The 24,871-nt window shown below is 38.4% G+C and overlaps 1 protein-coding gene across 2 annotated transcripts in view; it reads right to left on the bottom strand.

Annotated features, from left to right (window-relative positions):
* LOC127658115 (phosphofurin acidic cluster sorting protein 1-like) overlaps nucleotides 1-13,494 on the bottom strand; it is a 111,755-nt gene extending 98,261 nt beyond the window's left edge. For both annotated transcript variants that reach the window (XM_052147222.1, XM_052147231.1), the window contains exon 1: nucleotides 13,058-13,494. In XM_052147222.1, coding sequence (XP_052003182.1) covers nucleotides 13,058-13,206 — 149 coding nt within the window. In that variant the 5' untranslated portion in view covers nucleotides 13,207-13,494. The remainder of the gene's footprint in view (nucleotides 1-13,057) is intronic.
* Between the last annotated feature and the right edge of the window lie 11,377 nt (nucleotides 13,495-24,871).

The following is a 24,871-nucleotide window of genomic DNA, read 5'->3' as shown; positions in this document are numbered from 1 at the left end:
CAATTAGCCTGCTCTTATAATCCAATCAGAATGATAGAGTGATTTCACCTGACTAGTACTCGTTCACACTTTCCCAGGTGCTGATGATATGATTACTGAACTGATGTTAGCTGGTCATTTTGTGCCAGGACCAAAAAACAGTGAAATTTGTTTGGCCAATTCAGCTTTTTGCAATTATTTCAAATGCATTGGATCACTCTGCACAATAATCTAGAAACAATGTGAATCAACACCACACAACCGAAGCAGAAAACTTTGCGAAACACAAAATTGATGTCTCTGCCAATACATTTGGCCATGGCTGAGAGAGAGAGAGAGAGAGAGAGAGATTGCATTTTCCTGTCACAGAAATGAGCTGATATCCTGTTGCTCAAAATCCGCTGCCAGTGAGGAATGCAGCTCTACTGCAGAACAAAAAAGAATAACAAACACACAGTGTTGCTCTAGTGTTGCAACACCAATTAAGACAGGCACAGAGAATGAACGCATACAGTCAAACGAACATATATACAACACACATACCCAGGGATTTGAATTGTTATTTTAATTTATGTAACTGAGTTTTGACATCATAACTGAAATGAAAAGACAACCACATTGTATAATGATGTCATGATCTTAAGCCATTTCCTGTGGCTCTCATACTTCAGAGGCTGATATACACTTTATGACTCATACTCTCTCTCTCACACACACACACACACACACACACACACACACACACACACACACACACACACACACACACACACACACACACACACACACACACACACACAAAACCAGTGATTTTACGATTCAAGGTTCGCATGAAACCATTCTGGTATAAAACACCAACTTTTTTATGTTCCAATTAATTCCTAAGGGAAATACGTCACATTATGGAAATACAAACTGCAAAAGTCATTTCATAAACCTACACAGGGCAGTATACTAAGAATTTTAGCTAAATGGTTAAAAATCCTATCTGCGATAGGGAGTACAAGAAGAAAAATGAAGAACTAAGAATCTGTACTTAAGATGTGACAGTAATGTCCTTGAGTCTGTAATTTTACGAGTCATATCTTGATGTTGAGATTGAATGAAGACATGTGGCTGCTGTATGACTGTTAGTGGGTCAGTGTGTCAGTGACCTAATATAACATGAGTGAATGTGAACCATTGTCCAAAAAAATGGTAAAATGTTGTTGCCAAGGCACGTTTAATAGTGACACATGGATCCTACAGAATGGGCAATATATGAAATTAGTATTGAGAATCGTGAAATTATACTGGTATGATATATACATATGCATGTCAGTAGTTTTGTTGCTGAACTCTGTTTTGACAATCTGCATGCAGCTGCTGTGATTAACTGGGTCAATGCAGCAGGGTTTTACACTATGCCTCAGTGGTCGAGTTACACTGTTACTGTACCCGGCATACACCATGGTTGTGTCTGTTGACTAAATTAATGTAATATTTTCGGGGTGATTTTCTCCCCTTATTCTCCACAATTTGGAATGCCTATTTCCCAATGCGCTCCAAGTCCTCGTAGTGGCATAGTGACTCGCCCCAATCCGGATGGAGGATGACGAATCTCAGTTGCCTCCACGTCTGAGACGTCAATCCGTGCATCTTATCACGTGGCTTGTTGAGCGCATTACAGCAGAGACATACAGAGCGCGTGTGGAGGCTCACGCTATTCTCTATGGCATCCACGCACAACTCACCACGTGCCCCACAGAGAACTCACCACATTAGTGACCACGAGGAGGTTACCCGATGTGACTCTACCCTCCCTAGAAACCAGGCCAATTTGGTTGCTTAGGAGACCTGGCTGGAGTCACTCAGCACACCCTGGATTCTGGAACTCATGACTCCAGGGGTGGTAGTCAGTGTCAATACTCGCTTGGCTACCCAGGCCCACAATGACAATAATATTGATAGTATAAACACAGTTACTTTTTATTTTAGATTACTAAAAAATTATCAAAATTGAAAGTACTGCTTAGCACATATCTTGAAAGCATAAACTTCCTTCATGAACAACCTTAAACTTTATACAATAAGTTTTCAAAAGGGTTTTTATAAAAATTATAGTTCTGGTCCTGGATACTTAATGGTGAATGCATAATTCCAGCAGTGCTAAAATATGCAAAATAGTAACATCTATCACATGTTCACACATAGAGGCCAACTATTAACCTTCATTTACATGTTAGGGACTTTATCTTCTACCGGAAGGATGTCACTTAAGGCATTTTTTTTTTTATCTCCCAAGAAACATACATTTAATTCAAGAACCCTACACATATCCTTGACAGGCAGTCACAGGCTCCAACATGCAGCAATGTGAGTTCAAATCCGAGCCGTGTCATTTCCTATCCCATCCACCCATTTTTTTTCTTGTCTGTTTTTGACCGTTGCTCTCAATCAAAAAAATGGGAAGGCCAAAAATAAAGAACCCTACACAGCGAAATATAGGTCTTAAGAATGTCTTTGCTGAACCAAAACTTCTGCAAAAAACAACCAAAGAGCATTTATTTTTAATAGTGCAAGCATCTAGCTGACTCTGAGGAAGAAAGGATAATCTTCAACTCAAGCAAGAAAAAAAGGCAAAATGGGAATTCGTTTTTTAATCAGCTCTGTCATGAGCTGATAGGATCCTACTTACATATGACGGCACCTCAGGGCTCATTTCTGAACGGCAGAGACATGCCCATGATCAAGGCAAAATCATGAGAATTTCCCTCACCTCCTGAACAACTTCAAGAGATTACAGGATGGAAAAGAATTTCAAGCATCTCACACTCGATCGCCTTTCAGTTCACGTCAGCCCGGGCGGAATGTACTCAGAATGCAACTGTGCAAAATTCCCTAATACTTCCAGTGAAGGACAGATCTTAAATATCTAAATATCACCACTTGTATGTACATTACTCGCTGAAAAACAGTAATAGCCATGTATTGGCTTAAATTAACTGCACATACAATAAAAGCAATGAGCCTTGAGAAGTTTCAGCTATTTTACCATATTGGGGAGAAGCTTATTGCTTTTTAAAAAATTAGACAATGTGAAGTATTCATTGATGAGGCCATCTGATTTTTAGGCAGACAGAATGGGGTGCTAATACTACTGTTAATCGGCCAAGCGAACATGATAAAGGGTGAAACACATTACACAAGTGTGTGGACTCAGATGAGAGCACTTGGCCAACGAATTGCCTGAACAAATGACTCTTATGAGACAGATAATTTTAGAGAATCAAAAACGGTTATACAACAGTCAGATTTATCGTACAGGTTAAATTCCTAACTACTCCCATCCGTACATATTGGTCTAGCACTAGTAAGATCTGTAGACTTTGTGCATTCCTGTAGAATTCAACTGATGTGCTGTTACAGTCATGCATATAATAAACCTATTTCACAACACTTTCAAATCTTTGTGCAATAAGACTTCAGAGTTGGAACTATTTGTTTAATGAAATCTCTTTGACAGTCTGCCTTAAAAAAAAAAAAAAAAAATCCATTCACACAGCCATAAATCATAATCAAAATATATTAAAAGCCCTGTAAGTTCAATGAGAATGATTTTCACTCCTGAATTCAGGCACTGCATCAGTTTCATTGTTTGGCACTGAAGATACTGAGGTGAATTGAATCTCAGCACAGACCTAAGATCAGGTAATTTTAGAGTGGATTGCAAAGAAGCCTGAATGTATTGATTGGGTGCCAGACAGTTTTGTTTTTCTCGCTCAGAATCTTGCCATCTTGCTGCAGTAGCAATTACATTTTGACCACCTTGCTCGTCATTTCCCATTTTCAGAGCTAAATCTCTTTGTATCTCTCTCCATCTGCGTCTCATAGGCTGTCGGCTTCATTCTCTCTCTTTATCTACAGCAATCAAATCAGGTGAGCGGAGCGTGACTCTAGCCACGCTCTGAAATTGGCTGCAGCACAAACAAAAGGATGCGACATTGTCAGACTGTAGCGGGAAACAGATACGGATGAACAGGAAACAAGCAGCAACTTTGTGCAAAACACCACATTAAAAGTGGCACATTCAAAAAGTACACGCCCCAGTATCTCAGACTTGCTGAAAATGCATGTTGGCAATAGGGATATGCAAAACTATACAACTATACAGTCTGAGTTAAGGAAGCTTAAATGTATTTAGGCTGGTTTATGGTCATTTCATGTCCACCACATACCAATCAGACACTAGACTGACCAGTTGACCAAGAACACAGCTATGGAGCTGAGGGAGTAATAAAATGCACTCACCAAAACAGTCATTTCTTCATGAATCAAAGTGAATCAGTATTATGCCAAAAATGAACACAAGTGTATTAGTATCAAAGATTTCAGGAGGATGTATACCAGGATTACAGGTGTCAGTAATTAAGAGGCCACAGTAGTGTGAACATAATGTGGGGGCTGATATTACGTGTTTGTTGTTTTTTATGTTGTAAGAGGCGTCAGTCTTTCCCTGCTGGCCTGCCTGGCACCAAATCAGTGCTTTAGCTACCAAAAGATTCTCAGGAGTTTCACAGAGAGGGATTTTATCCTAACAAATATCAGATGAATGAAAACCATTCAATAATAAAACTGTCTAGACACAAAAGTGCGCACACACATATAGAAATGACAAATGCATACACACAATTATTATTATTACAATCGCTCAAACTTCGGGTTTTAAAAGTATTAAGCTTCTGTAATTTCTTCAATGTTAAAGTTTTCATATCCCAGCTTTATATGCAAAATCAACTGTAAGAAAACCATTTGTAGGTTGATTTCACATCTGGAGGACGACACGGTGCATTCTAAAATTCGAAAAAATTGTTTCTATACATGTTTTCAGAATTTTGAGCAGCCTTCGTTTGCACCACCTGTGTTTCCCATTAATTCCCTAGACTATGTCTCATAATAACATAAAAGATCTCTAATGTTGTGTTTTGCACCGTTGCTCACTCCCAGTCAGTCAGCCTCCACCCCTTGCGGTACATGCGCATGCTCACACACTGGAACCTCATTTGAGATAACATTAACTAATGTTACAGTATCCCCTGCAGTTATCCACTAGTCCAAACCCAATTACATGCAGGCCTCGACATCCAGCCCATCAATCTGTCTATGGACAATCGCAGATTTTCTAAATAGCCAACTTGGATGCACTTGGCAGTAAACAAACATCAGACACAGCACTTCACCATATGTGTTATCTACCACTTTAATGTGTAATAGTATCGGAGCGAGGTGATTATCAGCGCAACGTTTTCCCAGTTCATGTGTAGCTGTGCATGATGTTCAGTTTACTCCCTTTTACTTCATCATCCCGGAGTAATGACTGTATGGTGAGGTAGGTCTGTTTAGATTAAGTATTTGAGATGAACTGTACATCAAATAGTCATAATTCAGCACTGTGGGCACTGTCGTTGAAACAGACTGCAGGAAGTTGTTTGACGCTACTAAGCGAAGCTTCTGCTCTGCGAACATGGAAGTGTAATAAAGGCCTATAACGAAAGAATAACCAGCTATATTTGTAATAGCCTAGGCCTGTGTCACTTATTACAAAGTTCATATTCTTATTCTGCTGTTGAAAGTAATCCAGAGTGCATAATTTTATAATTCGCTAGCGATCTAGTAACAGCTGTGCCCTGTTTGATTGACAGGTGGCATGTTTATGTGTGACGAACATGTGCGTGTGTTCCTGAATGGTGAAATACATTTCAAAATTCCACCAAAATGCCCATCTTGGAGAGGTATTCATGTAAATACAATGAGTTATATCTAATGTGAATGTAAACAGCGGAGAAAAAAAAAAAAAGTGGATTTGATGTCGGACTTGTAATTTATTTCTATTCATTGCTGTTTTTTTATTGTAATTTTATTATGGACTGTTTACTAGTCTTGAATAATTACTTTAACTAATATGCTAATTATGGAAGAATGGTTTTAATTAAGTAAAAACTAGTGTTATTATTTGTTGTGGTTTTGAAACTCATAAAATTTGACTACTGACTACTGAAAATGTGGTTTTGTGATCATGTATAGCCTATATTGTACATGGTAGATCTTGCTGCAATAAAATTGCAATAAAAAAAAAAGTAGATCTCATTCCATAGAACAATGAGCATTCCTACAGTTAATGGTGCCTACGGAGGCTTTTCTTTATTTGACTACCACGTGACAAAATAATTACCATATGACAATAGCCTCCTCCCCTACCCAGTGCAGTTTACATTTCTGTCGCAGAGAATTTAGTTATTATTATGTTGGGCATCGGTCATAATTTTAGGAAACATACAACAGAAACTTTGACATGTTACTTAAGCATGTAACATAAATATCCTTTTTTTCCCTCCAGACAAGTATCTCAAGTGAATGACCAATTTACTTGTCCAGAGGACAAGCACATGCCAATGCATAATATCGAGCCCTGCAATGTATAACAGCATTCACTACATTAACTGTGCCTTAAGCATCTTAGACAATTCCAGAATATGAAGTCAAGCCTTTAACTTCTTTAATTAACTTCTGCTAATTGGAGTCAATTGGTGGTGTACCTGTGGATGTATTTTAAGACCTACCTTCAAACTCAGTGCCCCTTTGCTTGGCATCATGGGAAAATCAAAAGAAATCAGTCAAGACCTAAGAAAACAAATTCTGGTTCATTCTTGGGAGCCATTTCCATATGCATTAAGATACCATGTTCATCTGTTCAAACAATAGTATGCAAGTATAAACACCACGGGAACACATACTGGCCATCATACTGCTCAGGAAGGAAATGCATTCTGCCTAGAGATGAACATAGTTTTGTGCGAAAAGTGAAAAATCAATCACAAAACAACAGCAAATGACCTTGTGAAGATGTTGGAGGAAACAGGTAGACAAGTATATATATATCACAGTAAAACGAATCCTATATCAACATAACCTGAAAGGCTGCTCAGCAAGGAAGAAGCCACTGCTCCAAACTCTCCATAAAAAAATCCAGAATACAGTTTGCAAGTGCACATGGGGACAAAGATATAACTTTTGAGAAATTTCCTCTGGTTTGATGAAACCAAACTCTTTTCTAACTTTTTCACCATAATTATGCTTGGAGGAAAAAGGATGAGGCTTGCATGCATGGGGGTGCTTTGCTGCAGGAGGTGCTGGTGCACTTCAAAAAATAGATGGCATCATGACGAAAAATCTTTAGACATCAGTCATGAATTTAAAGCTCGGTCGCAAATGGGCCTTCCAAATGGACAATGATCCCATGCATACGTCCAAAGTTGTGGCAATATGGCTTAAGGACAACAAAGTCAAGACACTGGAGTGGCCATCACAAAGCCCTGACCTCAATCTGATAGAAAATTTGTGGGCAGAACTGAAAAAGCGTGTGCAAGCAAGGAGACCTACAAACCTGACTCAGATACACCAGTTCTGTGTGGAGGAATGGGACAACATTCCATCAACTTATTGTGAGAAGCTTGTGGAAGGCTACCCAAAACATTTGACCCAAGTTAAACAATTTCAAGGCAATGCTACCAAATACTAACAAAGTGTATGCAAACATCTGACCCACTGGGAATGCGATGAAATAAATCATTCTCTCTACTATTATTCTGATATTTCACATTCCTAAAATAGTGATCCTAACTTTCTACGATTAAAATGTCAGGACTTGTGAAAAAAGGAGTTTTAATGTATTTGGCTTGTAATAGTCCTTGTCTCAAACATATTTCTCAACACAAATTTGATAAAGTATGGGTGGCAGCGTAAAGTAAAAGGAGGTGTCTGGTGGACAACAGTTGTTTCAACAGTGCGTTCTAAAATTAGAAACAATTATTTTCTATGAAAGAACACACACACCACCGCTCGCCATTTCCAGAGGCTGCTCAAAGTTCTGCAGCGCCACAGAGCTCAATTTGCATAGTTTTCCATTAAATTTGACAAAGATTATTTACTCTCACTGGATGATATTTTGTGTATATGCATCTATAGAATAGCCTACAAAATGTATCTTCAGTTACAAGTATGTCTTTTTTGTTGTTGACAGCTTGAATGAAACCTCTTCAAGGCCAGTTTTATACACCAACCTGCAAATTCATCAACATCATAAAAACCTTCATAAAGCTTGTGTATGGTGATGACAAGATCCACAACAACAACTGCCTTTCTGCAACCGGCCTTTTGTGGTCTTCCAATGTTATTATGCCAGACTACATTTATCAGAAGGCAAAGCATGCAAATTAGTCTTCTAATTTAAATGTTGGTTAATGTTAACATATTGATGTCTTAAAACATATTGATAAAATAATGTGCCGATCAATAATTGATATATATTACTAGTTCACGGTTCCCACGCATCCTGGAAAACCTTTGGAATTTTGCAATGCCGTTTTCCAAAGTAATGGAAAATTAGTCAAATACCAAAATATCCTGGAAAATAATTATTTGTCCTGAAAATTACTTTAGTATAAAACGGTTTGACTGTTGCTAGATCGGGACTCGAAATAGGAGTCAAATACACAAATTGTTTTGTTATTGTCGGCGGCTGCGAATTGAGTAACAATGTCAACATTTAAGGACCCCTACACCCTCAAGATTGATTACAACGTGCTTGGCAGGCAGATCACTTGACTGGTTCCAGCTACAGCCAATCACGCTCTTGGAGAACCTGTACATGTACCAAACGACTGAATGAGAGGGGCATGTTGTTCATTTACTTCAGCATTGCCATGCAAGTCTACCTTGTTCATCCCGGAGAGAAAAGGGCAGAAGAGCTATTAATGTGTAAAAGTGTCTGATGTTTATACACGTTGAGGGGCTTTCACATGACTCACGTCAGTGCTGCCAAATACATTGAAGTCTATGAAGTGATGTGTCAGCACAACCTCGGCTCCAACCTCACCCCAAACTGTTTTTTCACAAACGTTTTTGCCTCACAAATTATGTCTTTGAGAGTACAAAGCTATAACAAATATTTTAAAACTGTCCAAATTTATGAAAATATATTGAATCTCATTATTTATTTTGATGAATTATAACCTTATCGTTCCAGAGACACCAGTTATTGAACTACAGTAATTATTCACCAAAAAACAAAAACATACGCCAAGACCTAAACTTAAACAAGTCGAGTCCTCTTTATTTTCTGCAATCAAAGCAATTGCCAATTTCTCTCTTCCAAATACATGTTTTCAATGTTTATTGTGCACACCTCCTGCTCATAAAGTCACCCATCCATGAGGAGGGCAAAGTGCCGTTTGACGCTGGCGTTGAGTGGAGCATCGAAGACACAACTCAACTCATGTGAAATGCGCTTTGCAATGACTAAAGGACATTATTGAAAATCTAATTTATTATTATTAGGCTATTACTGTTGACTTTTCTAACAAAAGTTATGCTCAGCATTTAAAATGCAGTAGAAAAATGATACAGTAGATCTGCTATGTTCTTATAATCCTTAAATACTATAAAGTCTCTTGGCAGATTTCGGACATGAACATCTCACAATGATTCAATGACTCATTCATTGCACATAAGAGGCTCTTTTGTCCCCAACCTAGTGGCATCTTCAGAAGTAGTCACAAAAATAGTCAATTAATGAAACTGAACAAAATTGTGAAACAGAAGCAGGCCGCAACAACATATCCTATAATTTTGGAGCTAATTCTGCACATGAGTGCAGAAAATTTGCTATACATGAATCACCATTCTATGTTATATGTCCTATCATTTTTATATCTATTTATACTCACTTATGTCTTACGTGAGAACACTTGGCAATAAAGTTAATTCTTTTTAAAATAGCTTAAGTTGGTGATTTTAGCTTATTCTTAAAAAAAAAATGAAAACCTGTCTGTGGATCAGCGATTGTCTCACCTTTTTTGCTCCTCATGAGTTCCCAACCCTACAAGTTATAAACTTTAGACAATGATGACAGTCAGACTTTTTTTTTTTTTTATATAATTTCACAACAGCTGCCAAGCGTGGTTATTCAGCCTTAATATCTCGGGATATCTCGGGACGTGAATTAATTTTCAATAATTTAATAATTGAAGTCAGCTTATACAGAGGTTACCACATGTAGTATGCGGAAAACAAGGAATCTAGTCATCATAATGGAATTAGCAATAAAATGCAGAATGTCATAGAATATGCCACATTTGGACAAAAATGAATGTTTGAATGTCCAATTAATCAAATTAAATTGTGATATGTCCTAGTGTGATAAATAAAATAAAAAAGACTCTGATTTAATTGAATAAATAAATAATCTGCAAGTGATAAGAGCTTCAAAATGAATGAGTACAGCCGGCCGCTCACACTGAAAAAACCTCATCATGATCATCACGCAAACTCATGTGTGAGATGACAAACAGACAGCACTCTGAAGTGTGCAGCACATACAGACTACGTATTTATTTAATAGAATGACAACTTTACGGGGATTAACAATCACACTGGGCCATGGAGCAAACTGCTTATCTGGAGGTGAGAAACTAGTCAAAAACAAACAGAAACACCTAAATAAAAGCTCAATTTGAATGGACGCATGTGTTTTTGATTAAATAACACCCTTGTTGGGTGCATAAAATGTCCTGGAAAAGAGTGGGAACCCTGATATTTATATCTTTCATAAAGCACATACAATGTATTTTCATTAACAAGAAGGCCTATGTCTTTTTGTGATTTGACATCATGAATAAAGCCTATTGCATAATAAACGTCGCCATTTTTAAACATTCCGTTTAATCAAACTCACTGTTCATTCTTGAAGTGCAAAAACCTTTCTAACATTTTTCTGTATGGTAACTAGATTCAAAGCTTTGGACAACCACCTGCACCACAATGGCACGTCCTGTGTGAGATACAGTATCTGTTCCTTGTCCTACCTGCAATGCCCTATAGTTACCATGCCAACGTCCTAGAATCCCAAACCAATATTTCAGACTATAGCCAGGCACATGGCGCTTCTCGCCTGGAGTGCGACTGGCTTAACTCTGTGGTGCTATTATAGAGCGCAACAGTCTGGTTCCGGAAGTAAAAATACCATTTATTTTGTCCATAAACAAATAGATTTTCAATTATAAATTTTAAACCTATAAAGACAGACCTACTGTGAGCTCAGAGGTTGTTTATCGATGGTATATGCTTCCATTGAAGCCATCCGACTGCATTAGTTCAAGTTTATTGTTTAAAAATCATGTCTGATAGCAGAAATCATAACAATCAACTACATTACCCATGGTACAGCAGAGAAAGATTCACAAATCAGAGAACTGCAGCCAACCAAGCCCACAAAATATTCAACTGAATTTTTTGAAATTGTATGATTTTCAACTACTTTTTAGCCTCAAAAGCAAAGATTGTGACATTGTGACTTATTTCCAAGCTGGTTGGTTTGGGTCATGGCTTAGAACTCTTTTATGAAGGATTTAATGAAAAGTCTATTGGAAAAATGAATGGAAAAAAATACTTCCGGAACCCGTATGGCAGAATAAGTGGGCAGGCACTGTTGCACTATTACATTCCTCGGTTTGCTTGGGTGGCCTATCCAGCCTGACACAGCAACATTGGCTTGACCAATGGTTTGAGTGTGGGGCGGGATGACCTGTTTGAACAAGCAATGGAAGAAGGGGAGAGTTTTCTAGAAACTGTGGGAAAACAGTGATTACTTTTGCAATTCTGCTAGTGAATTGCAAGCTTGTGATGCATTCATGATACATTTCAGCTTTAAACGAACTAATTTGTACAATAGACCTCAAACCGTGCAGCTTGTAGAAAAGAGATGTGCTATAAATTTCCTATACATTCAACCAGAAGACGAGAAAAAAAGCTGAAGAAATCCCTTAGACTTAAATTAAAGGAGGGACCCATGCAATATCTAGTGACCAGAATAACAGAATCTCAGATGCTGGACTATTTTGACCTGGACCAGTAAGCAACCACCTGGCCAAACACCCAGAGCACCCTAGCAACTGCATAGCAACGGCCAGGCAATCAACCACAACACTCTAGCATCATGGCTGAGTTTTGCGTGGGCAAGCACCATTCTAGCTACCTGTTAATCTTTTGCAGACACACACACACGATCAGAAAACAGATGCACATTTAGACACTCTGCCAAACACGTACACAAACCCGCAACACTGTGAGAAATCAGACACGCACCACACAGGTGCCCTACGCCACTCATTGTGTCATCTTCACTTCTAATTAAGTACCCGGGGTGAGTTTCAGGGCTATTGTCCTGCTGAATTACACATAAAACAAGATCAGGTTAATATTTAATAACAGTCCCAAGCAAGATGATAGTGGTGGAAAGAGAAGATGTATGCTTTTTTCCCTAATGTATTACATTTTGAATACGCCCACTGGTTCCAGCCAAACATCAACAAGTCGATGGCTATTTTTCTGTATTTTGTCAATCTTGGCAGCTGGATGCCATATTGAACAAATAACACTGGTCTGTCCCAATTGCTCTATCAATACATTTAACACAGACAAACCAATTTACCCTCAATGGGCAACACAAGACTGTTTCCTGTTGACAACAGGAGAAAACATCATGTCATAGAGAGTAATGATCTCCAAGCGGAAGATTGTTTTGTACATTGACACATGACTGTTGATTGATCACATGCATGCCTATTATTGGTATAAAGCCAGGTCTGGTGACTGGTTGGAAAACCATGAAGCCACACAGTCACCATGCCAGCATCCCAAAGCAATACTCCAGATCTCTGCCAGGTTGGAATAAAATGCATGGGTCCCAACATGTATGAACAGGTCACCCCCAGCTATTTGTGAAGCAGAAGTTGCACTTGAAAAAACCGGCTGCCTAGTGCACTGCCGTGTACAGATTCTAACCACAACGCAGTTTTCCTATCGCTTTCGCTGCAAACCGCGAAGGATCGTGGTGAAATGTATACGCACTAATTTTATCAATTTAATCTCGTTTTATGCACTGTCACAGATCCTCCAGCGTGTACTCATTGCGCTGCCCTAAGTAAATGCCCTAAATCTCGAGTACACCGCCGCTTCCCTCCCAGTCGTCCAGGAGCCTTACCTCGGCACGCAGCTCGGGGACGATCGGTCCACTTCCCAGGTGGCGTACAGGTTCATGTGCACCGGGCGATTGGAAGTGATCGCCGCCGGTTTGGAGGGCTGCGGAGACGGTACGTTTCCAGTCCTCGGGAGCCCTCCCCGCTCCGACATACTGGAGGTACCTTATGTTTAAAAACAACAAAAGAAAACCCAAATAAAACGGTGTGCTTTGGAAGCGCAGATTTCCTACTGCACAACAATCATCTGTCTGCGAGGATCGTGGTTCAACCGGTCCATTTGTGACGATCACTTCGCCCGCGGTGCGCTGCCGTTATATCTGCTCGTTTCCGAGAAACTCGCTGCTAATGTTTTCTTAAGTTGCGTTAGGTGTTTATCGCTGCAGGAAGCGGAAATTTCTTTTTTTTTTTTGCCTTGCAGAGTAGCGCCACGGCCGAAGAGCTACGCCTCCTCTGAAAGACGTACACTAACCCAACCCTTGAGAGAGAGGAGAGAGAGAGAGAGAGAGAGAGAGAGAATGCTACGAATTGAGAAAAAAACAATTAAGATTTTATTGGCCTGCTATGTTGTTTTTCCTTTTATAGTTTAACACGAAACATCTTATGCATGTTTTTCCGTTTTTTCTTTATTTTTTTATATGAAAGTATAGAATTTCCAAGATTTTAATTAGAATCATAGTGAATGAATTCTAAATTAAAGCGCCCGAATTCCGCGCGTTCATTCTCCTTTGTGACGTCATACGACCTTGTGGGGTGGGTGGGTGGGGGGGTGTTATTGTGTTTGTGTACACAATAAAATCGTAAAGTAAAACTGTCAGTTTCAGCTTTTCTCAAAACATTTGTGTCATGTGTTCATACATTTTATTTTTTATATAAAATATTTTATATTATTATAAAATGTTTAGTAGGCCTTTGTGTTCTATTCTCGCTTTACTTTTCTGAGTCATTTTTGCATTGAATTTCAACCAACATTTGTCAAGGTCATTTTTAGTGTATTTAAGTTCATACAGATAGCACAGTAACCACAGGTGTAGTTCATCACTTTAACTATGATGAGCATGTTCCTCTAACATTTGACAACCAGAACGTGTCCAAATAATTGTTGTCATATTGAGCTGTGTATCTATAATTTTATAATTTTAAAAATAGACTTCTTTTTGTGAAACCCTTTGGTTTGGAAAGTGTACTTGTGTTTAAAATAAATCCCACTTGGTTTAATATTTAGTCTAACACAATGACATTTACTGTATTTAATGTAACCTTGCTCCATGTTTCACACTGTTCATACTTTACCTTGTAATATTAATTTACACTGTACGCAATTTGGGTTTAGGGGTCATGAAGCAGGGCTTCAAAATGACAAGTGTGAAACATTACTTAAAGGGATAGTTCATCCAAAAATGAAAATTCGCGAATCATTTACTCACCCTCATGCCATCCCAAATGAGTACGGCTGTCTCTCTTTTGCTGAACAAAAACGTAAAATGCAAGTGAATGGAGGCCAAAAAGCATATAAGTAATCCATAAAACTCCAGTGGTTAAATCCATGTCTTCATAAGCTATATGATAAGTATGGGTGAGAAACAGATCAAATTTTAAGTTGATTTTTACTATATATTCTTGTCCCTGCCCTGTAGGTGGCAATCTGCATGAAGAATGGGAATTGCCAAAAACAAAAGAAGAAGAATGCGAAAGTGGAGATTCATAGTAAAAAAGGATATAAATATTGATGTTTCTCACCCATACTTATCACATCACTTCTGAAGATGTTGATTTAACTACCGGAGTCAAATGGATTAATTTTATACTGCCTTTATATGATTTTGGAGCTTCAAAGTTTTGGTCACCATTCACTTGCATTGTATGGAACTACAGAGCTGAAATATTCTTCTAAAAATCTTCATTTGTGTTCAGTAGAAGAAAGAAAGACATACACAACTAGGATGGCATGAGAGTGAGTAAATAATGAAAGAATTTTTATTTTGGGGTGAACTACCCATTTAAAGGTTTTAATTTACTCACCCTCATGCGGTTTCAAACCCATATGACTTTCTTATGTGTAGGGCTGTCATGATTATGTCATTAGGGTTATGATTAAATTGTTATAAAAATAATTGACAATAATGACATTTTGAGCTTTTATGATTATGCCGATTAATTGACGTAAACATTTTCATTTTTCTTAAAGTGTATGCGTGCTTCATATTTATCCTGTAATCATAAAATAAAATAGGTATATATGACTTCATTTAATGCTTTAAAAACTTGGAAAATAATGCTCAGGGATAAAATGACATCAAAAATAATGTTTTAAAAATCAATATATTTTCAAATACTTTCAAAATATATTTAAACCCAACCAATCTGAATAGCTATTATATTATATTATTATATTATATTATACTATATATTAATTCACTTTCATAGGTTAGATTTAACCCACAAGCCCTTATTTTGCATAAAAGAAGACCTTCAAGATTATTTAAAGAGGTCATGATATGCCTTTTTTATTATTTTTATATGTTCCTTGACGTTCACTTATATTATTGGTAAAGCTTTTTGCACATAAACCAGTCATATATTTTTTAAACATGATCATTTTCCACCCTCATTCTGACCCTCTGTCAGAAACCAGTTTTGGTGATGCTTCTCCATTAAGACATGACAGTAAACGCCCACTGCTCTGATTGGCTCTCTGCTCATCTCACTGCTCACCACAGCTAAGTGGCTACGGAAGTGGTTAAAGGTAAAATAGGTGTTAATATGTAGTTGTGGAGGCGATCAGATGCAATTGTTGTGTGACATCACAATGTGGAGGAAGTAGAGGAGTTGTTGTTTTGGCAGCTTGTTTTCACCAAAATGCTCTTTGTGCACCGAGGAGAAAGTTTTGAGTACTGAAACTTACAGTATGTTTTATAGTAAAATGACCTCATATATTTCAAAAGACCAAGAACATTTTTATTCATGTCTTAAAATTTTTTTCTTCATTCTACCATCTCAAAGAGGCCATCTCCTCCTCTGCCTATCATTAACTGTGTATGAACCTGCAACAACCATGAACATTTGCCATTACATGATCAGTAAATTCAAATGAAACCGTAGTGCTTTGCATTCACTATCAAAATCTGTGTTTTAATTTTTGTGTGATTTTGTCACAAACGTCCACAGATGGTGTCCACATCAGGGCACTTCTGAAGAGGTTATTCTTACGTGATCATCATTAGCTGCTCTGAGTCTGCTCCACAGTCAGGTCAGTGAGAAGGTCGGAGTTCATTTGGAGTGCTCACATAATTCAATAACACCAGAAAATAAGATGCCAAAAAATGCTGTTCATGCCATTTCTATATTAGCTTAAAATGGCTTTATTTTGGAAAGTAAAATATGATTGGAATTTTAAGTGCACAATAATCACAGTTATCTCCATAATCACGGTTAGATCAAATAATCACAATGAGGCAATTATTTAATAGTTGTGACAAATGTAAAAACAAAGGGAGAAAATGTATATTCCGGTCCATCCAGTCAATACAATGGAAGTTGATAGTGACCTCTGTGACAGGGCGGAGGGCGGGGCCGGGTCGTGATTATACACTCCCGGTCCCTTATGAGGCTAATTAAGCCTCCGAGAGGGATAAAGGCCTATTGCGGACGGTGGGTGTGACGAGAGAGAGATCGTTTACGGACATGTCCGTCATGTGTGTTTGTCTTTTGTTTAAGTTAATCATTAAAATTATTATCGTTGGAGGTTCTCGCCTCCTCCTTTCCATTGAACTGCTTTACAACCTCCTTTACATGTACATCAGAAAGATGTTTATTGCAAGAAAGCTGCTTGAAATCTGTGTGCAATTGAAAACAGCTTTCTCCACAGCAACTTAATTTCCTGTGACGATTGTGTAAAGAACAAACATGGGATCCGAGGAAGACTCGCTATTTAATTCTCTGTTGCTTTGCTTTATTCCCAGATATTCCAAAATTGTTGCCATGTTTGTTTCCTGAACTGTTCATCGCAGCCTGCAGTGGAATTGCGCTGCAATAGTAGGGTTTCCCTCTTACATCAAACTCAAAATTAAATTAATTTTCTACTGTACTATAAAGTTTTTTCCACTGTGTTGACTTGTTGATATTATATATGGCTCCATCCTATGACAATAGTTATGCAGTCTTTTCCATGCACGTGTGCACTCTTCAAAAATCTGTGAAAACTCAGTTTATGCGTTTACATAGCCACATTAACGGCATTCTCAGAGAGAATCCTGGGTATGTAAAACCAATTACTCTAAATATTTTTAAACAGCATAAGGAAAATGGCATTCACGTTTACATGATGTTTCAGAACTCGCTTTCTTAAAAACCCTGGAATAGATGTTTTTTTTAAGTGCATGTAAACAGTGTCAGTGACTCACTTCTTTGAATTCAATAGTTTTAGTAAGAAAATGTCAGTTGCACGTGCATGGGTTTATGAGAGAAACCCTATGTGCGTTGTTTAGCACTAAAGTAAAAAAATTATAATTGCTAGTTACCTTAACATACAGTATAATATAAAAAATTATAATCTTTTTAACAAGACAATACATGTAATTTTATGGTAAAAAATAAATAATACATTAAGTATGATTTTACTGTATTGATAACGTTGAAAATGTTTATTATGTTTAACAAGAGAAAACATAGTACTTTTTATGGTAAAATATTGTTAAAAATTGCACTGAAAAACAATAATCTGGCGTTCTCAGAAGTCCCTGCATTACCAATCATATTTAATTATATTTGATGGGAATAGTTATGTTTCATCTTATTCGTAGTATTTCTTATCGTAACAAAGTCTTTAGTTCGGGCAATGGAGGAGTCATGAGACAACGAAGCAAGTTCAAGGTCAGTTCTTTATTTTCCACGTCCTTTCTTTTGAAACAACGGTAACCGTCATTATAAATAAACGTAAATACATATAGGGTAGCACACTCTGGCTTTGTACTCTCTGGCCTCTCTCCCCCTCTGATGCTGTGGCGTGGCTCTTAATTCTACCTCCGCCATCACTATAATGAGAGACGGGTGTTAAAGTTCATTATGAACCAGGTGGCGAGCCTTACCACAATCTCTCTCTCCCACAGACCGACACTTGACCATGCCCCCCATGCCACACTTATGTATAGTGATGTGAAAAACTATTTGCCCCCTTCCTGATTTCTTAAATTTTTGTGTATTTTTCATGCTAATTGATATATACATAACTTTAGCTGCAACAACTACAACCAAAAACACTTCCGATAACTGGAGATCAGTCTTTCACAACGCTGTGGTGGAATTTTGGCCCACTCTGCTTTGTGACCCCCAACGAACACCCCTGTGATCACACATAAGAATGAAATTTGAGTGCCCAATTCGTCACACATAAAACGCTGAAACTTCAACCAAAATTCTTGGATCTTAACACACCACCAAAAAACATGGGTTGGAGTCACGTGACGCCATGCGAGCAGCAGACGTGTAAACGGCGAGCTCTGCGCACTTTGTAAATTTTTTATTCGTTTTATGTCATAAACTGGTGAGATTTGACACATCCTGCTACATATCTGTTCTTTGAAGTCAACATGGCAAAGAAGTCAAAATCCTCGGGCTCTGGAGATATTAAAAGACACTTACGTGCTCAAGCCGAAACCTCTGATGGGCCTGCGGCCAGGGACTCAGTTTGGACGGTGCGGCGGGTGAAATCCAACGTCAACAGTCCAACATGTCTGTACTGCTGATAAAAGTTGTTTCCAATTTAGAGGTTTTGGCTCTAATACATCGATAGATTACAGAGATGGAGGTGAAATTGTTGTTTCGATTATCTGGAGTCATCGGAGAGAGAATTAGACGATAAATCTGCTGACGACCAAGATTGACTTGGAATGCATTTTTGAAAAATTGGAAGATTTGGAGAACCGCAGTAGGCAAAATAACATCTGAATTGTTGGAATTTCTGAGCATGAAGAAGGCAGAGATATGGTAAAATTCCAAGACAAGCTCTTTTCGAATCTGCTTGACATAACAGGCCATAAGCTGGAAATCGAGCAAGCTCACAGGGTCCCAGCATGATGATCCGCTGTTGGGAGACAGGCCCGATCAATTCTGATCCAAATTTCTGAGACTATCCAATAATGATCTTGTGTTACATGAGGCGAGGAGCAAAGGAAAGCTTTCTTGGAAGAACAACAACATTTTCTTGTTCCCAGATTTTGCAATTTCGACAAGAAGGAAACGTGGTCGATTAACGGAAGATCGCTTTGCTCTGATTTTTCCAGCCAAATTGAGAATAGATACTAATGATGGCCGTAAAACTTTCACATGTCCCCAACAAGCATTGTCCTTCATAAAAACATTGGAGTGAGTAAGCCTTTTGGTGATTTACATGTTGCTGTCTAGTGGACCTGTCTCATTAAACATAAACTCGACTGTTTGAGGAAGCTGAGAGCGCCTTTATTTTTCTCTTTATGCTGGTTACACCTATCAGCTGGAGTTTGTTTTGTGTATTATCATTTCTTCGGGACAGCTTGTGGATACATCTGCTTGTTTCAGGTTCTTATACCTCCTGTTGGATGAAGTTGGTTTTGTGGAATACTTCTTGCAGGACATTGGAGTGAGTTTGACTGGGACGGGACGTTTTTTTTTTGTGTTGGTTCCGCTAGAGGCTGGAGCTTGTTTTGTGGAGGCACACACCTTCAAGACAAAACACCGGACTTAAGCAATCCGACGGCAAGGTTGTTGTGGGGGCTCTCCTAGGGATACATGGACTCATTGAGTTTAGAAGGATGGACGCCGGTTAGCGCTGTTGTTCGTGGGGTTAATGCGCACGTTTTTCTTTTTTCTGAACTTCTGTGGGAAGTTCAGGGTTTGACTGTTGCACTAATGTTGGAATGTGCTCTTTATAATTGTATTTTTCAAACACAATCTATTTTTCTAATATTTCAAAATGTCAAATGTTAATATGAGTGGATTATCTCTCTCCATGTGGAATGTGAATGGGTTGGGAGCCACATAAAAAGAAGGAAGGTTAATTCTTTTCTTAAATGTAAGAAATATGATAAAGTGTTTTGCATCTTTCCCCGCAGGTAGCTTTTAATTTTGGGAAGATATGGGGTCGACATGTTTTTTTTAGTGCTGCTCAAGTAAGAGCAGGGGAGTCATTATATTGACAAGTAAACAATTCAAATGTCTCAAACAGATTAAAGATAAATTAGAAAGAGTCATTGTTGTAGAAATTCCGGGTCAAAGGTTGATTTTGGCTAATATTTACGCACCTAATGCTGGGCTTTTTTTTAGATCTTGAAGGGATGTTGCAAGCTGCTGGCCCTCCTCATGATATAATATTGGGAGGAGACTTTAATCTTTTGATGGACTCAGTCCTAGATCATAGTGAAGCAAAAATGTGCAAGCCCCCTCAAGCAATATTGACGCTTCACAAGATGTGTAAAAACTTGGTTTTACAGATACTTTTAAACCCAGCTGGGACTATACATTTTTTCCATCAGTCCATAAGATTTATTCTAGAATAGATTTTTTTATATATCACAGTCCCTCATTTCATCTGTAGTGGATTGCTCAATTGGAAACATTTTAGTCTCAGATCACACCCTCGTGAGATTAGAGGTGTTGCCATATACGGCGAAAAAGAAATCGAACAAACCTAAGGCTGAATTCAATGTTTATATGGAGAACAACTGGTCCTCAGTATCCTCTGTGGGCGTGGCTTGGGAGGCACTTAATGTGGTTCTTAGGGGGCAGATAATACAGTATGGCTCATTCATCAAAAAATCCACGGCATGAGAACTCGTGGAGTTGGAAGGGAATTTTACAAGTGCCGAGGCAGAGCTGAAGCACCGAATGTCATCTGATGGCCTCAGAGAACTGATCTGATTGAAATACAGATATAATACTATTTTGTTGCGGAAAGTGGAGTTTTGGCTATTCAAGTCAAGACAGTCATACTTTGAATCGGGGCATAAAGCAGGAAAGCTTTTGGCCAGGTACATAAAGCAGAGAGAGTCTTTTTCTACCAATCCCATCTGCAGGTGGTGAAATATTTACCTCAGCCATTGATATTAATAATGCTTTTAAAGAACTTTATCTTGATCTCTATAGTTACACATTTTACTCTACTGATGAAGATCTTAGAAACTTTGTGGAACCATAAGAACTCCCTAACTAACACTGAACAAAGAAAATATCTTGATTCTGTGATAACCTTGGAGGAGCTTGGTAATTCAGGGCCAGATCGTTTTGCTGTGTAATTTTTTAGATCTTATGCTACAGAACTGGCTCTACTTTTGTTAGAAGATTATACAGAATCATTAAAGAATGGAAAGCTTCCACCAACAATGACACAATCCCGGATCAGTCTGATTCTTAAAAAGGACAAATATCCAAGCGAGTGCAAGAGTTACCGTCCAATTTCCCTGAGCCAGCTAGAAGTAAAATATTGGCAAAAATACTGGCTAACTGATTAAGTAAATTTATGACGTCTCATATACCATATAGATCAGGTGGGGTTTATTCGGGGCCATACCGCTTTTGATAACATTAGGTGTTTCATCAATATCATATAGTCAGTGGTGAATGATCAGACTCCGGTCGCTGATCTCACTTTACAAAACCAAGGAGGGGCTCTCTCATGTGGAAGCAACCAATGAGCCAAATGTCTGAGACTGAATGTATAATAATAAAACAAAATCTTGGACAGGCCTAGCCCACCTTTGTCAATAGGCCTATGTGACTTATTGAAATTGAATTTGGAACGCTTACTATTCCAAATGAAGGACTTTGCTATGCTATTAAATTGTTTGAAATAAGAGAGGGGGAAACCTACATGGAGAGCAGGTAGTTGAATTTTGGAATACAATTCATTTTAATAACATTAATCTTCCCAAGCATAGATAAGTGTAATGAAGCCCATCTAAAAAGTTAAAACCTTAAAAAGTTAATCCCATTCTATCATATGAAATGCCTAAAAAAATAATTCGCCACTGACCACATGATATTGAGGAAATGCCTAATGTTATCAGAAGAGCTGCGGCCCCGAATAAACCCCACCTGATCTATATGTATAAGAGATGTCATAACTTTACTTAATCGGTTAGCCAGAATTTTTGACAATATTTTTAGGTCTAGCTGGATCAAGGAAATTAACTCTTACTCTCACTTGGATCTTTGTCCTTTTTAAGAATCAGACTGATCTGGGCTTGTGTCATGGTTGGCAAAAGCTTTCCATTTTTTTATGATTCTGTAAAAACTTAAAACAAAAGTGGAGCCAGTTCTGTAGCATAAGATCTAAAAAATTCATCGGCAAAGCCATCTGGCCCCAGAGCCTTGCCTGTAGTCAAGGCCTTAATTACCTTTCCAAGCCCCTCCAAGGTTATCTCAGAATCAAGAGAATGTTTTGCTCAGTTGTCAGTTTAGGTAGTTCTAATGTTTACACAAAGTTCCTAATATCTTCATCAGTAGACGAAGACGTGAAACTACAGAGATCAAACCACAGCACAAAAGTACAACAATCAAACCACCAACGAACGGACGATCTCAGAAATTTGGCCAGAATTGCTCGGGGACTATTTCCCTCCGTAGATCTGCTAGCTGCCAAGAAGGTGTTCCAAATCAACTTTGGTCGTGGGCGGATTAGCAGATAATTCCCTCTCCGATGACTTCAGATAATCTATTCATTTCTCAACACCTACAACTCAGAGAATTTTATTTCCATCGCCGTAATAGATCGACGTATTACAGTGAGATCCTCAAAGTCAGCAAGAACCTTCGACAACTTCACCGACATATTGGACAGTTGATGCTGGATCTCCTCTCCCGTCGTGCCATCCAAATCGAGTCCCCGGTCCGTAAGCCTGTCTGGGCTTTCATCCTGAACATGTAAGTGCCTTTAATGTCTCCAGAGCCTGAGGATTTTGACTTCTTTGCCAAGTTTTACCTCAATGAGCTAATGTGTAACTGGGTGTATCAAATTCTACCAGGTTATACATTTACATTTGGCAGGTTATAACATAAAAATGTTAATTAAAATAGTTAAATAAAAAAAGAATAATTAAAATTTAGCAAAGTGCACAGAGCCCATCGCTTACACGTCTGCTTCTTGCATGGCATCACGTGACTCCCGCCGATGTAAGAGTTTCTTGCATTCCTTCAATCGATCACGTTTCTCTCTTGTCGAATTCACAAAGTCTGGGAACAAGACCATGCTGTGGTTCTTCCAAGAAAGCTTTGCTTTACTCCTCTCCTCGCGTAACACAAGATCTTTCTCTTATGATCTCAGACATCTGGCCAGAATTGATTGGGGCCTGCTTGATTTCCAGCTAATGGCCTGTTGTGTTGAGCAGACTCGGGAAGAGCTCATCTAAGAATGTCAGCATATCTCGGCCTTCTTCTTTCTCAGGAATTCCAACAACTCTTGTAACCAACTCAGAGAATTTCGTCTCCATGGCAGTGATTGATCGATTTATTACAGCAAGATCCTCCAAGTCAGCAACAACCTTCATCAGCATTGCTGACATGCTCGACAGTTGATGCTGAATCTCTCCCACCGCAACGTCCAAACTCCAGCCCTGTCAGGGGTAGCAGCTTGTGGACGTAAGTGTCTTTTAATGTCTCCAGAGCCTGAGGATTTTGAATTCTTTGGCATATTGTCTTCATAGAACAGTTATGGAACAGGGTGTATCGAATCTCACAAGTTTATGACACAAAAAGTATTAAAAACTAATAAAATGCGCAGAGCTCGACGTTCACACATCCGACCCTCGCATGGTGCCGTACGACTCGGTTTTAAGTGGTCTTAACCCAGGGTCAAGCACAGTGTGAAAAGTCTGTACTAATATATATATATATATATATATATATATATATATATATATATATATATATAATTATTATAATATAATAATAAGGTAATTATTAACCCCATCAATGTGCCCACACTTAGAATAGATTTCAATACATTTTAAATAAAGGCATTTGAGGTCAAACACTCATTTATCTGAGGTTATAGCCAAGTTCACACAGATTGGCAAACAGGTTAGGTGTTTTGTTATGTTGGTCATGTGGTCATATCACTGTCAGCCACATTATAATCAGCCTGGATTAATCACATGCTGGGTCAGATATGACAGGTCTTGCAGTGATCCCCTCCAGCCCCAATATACACAACACTTCATCAGGGCAGAGAGGAAGGTCAATTTGAAACAGCCCTTGTGTCATAACCTCTGCGTATAAAGGCTAATAATCCCAGCAATCATTTGCAATAATACAGACTGACTGGAGTAGTTGTTCATAATTTTAAGAAACACCAGGTTAGGTACCAAAAAGATATGGGCTTTTCATCATTGCGGACTGTTATAGCGCCACCTATTGTTTGATCACCACCAAATTGTGCATGCTTTTTCAGAATTGCATGTCGAACAAATGGACTAAATTTGATGAAAATTGTATTTGTTGTTAGGAGTTACGCTTAAACAGGAACAAGGCCATATTTTTAAATTAACCTGTAACAGCCATGCAAAATAAAAATTTCCAAATTATACAGAGGTATACGTTTTGTTCCAAAGATATACAAGACTCGAGTCTGTGACATAAGCTTGATGAGTTATGGCCCAAAATGTAAGATTTTGTATTAATTTTTTGTTCATTATAACCCTGTCTATGCGCATGCCTAATCAGTTCCATGTCTCTAGTCTAGGCCATCCAAAGGTATAGACCCACAAATGAGACGGAAAAGAGGGCGGGATTACTCCAGAAGTGGGTGGGGTTACACCAAAAGAGGATTGACTCAACTCCAGAAGAGGGCT

The sequence above is a fragment of the Xyrauchen texanus genome, chromosome 2, assembly GCF_025860055.1.
Source record: "Xyrauchen texanus isolate HMW12.3.18 chromosome 2, RBS_HiC_50CHRs, whole genome shotgun sequence".
Taxonomy (NCBI): Eukaryota; Metazoa; Chordata; class Actinopteri; order Cypriniformes; family Catostomidae; genus Xyrauchen; species Xyrauchen texanus.
This window is presented reverse-complemented; position numbering and strand designations above follow the sequence as displayed.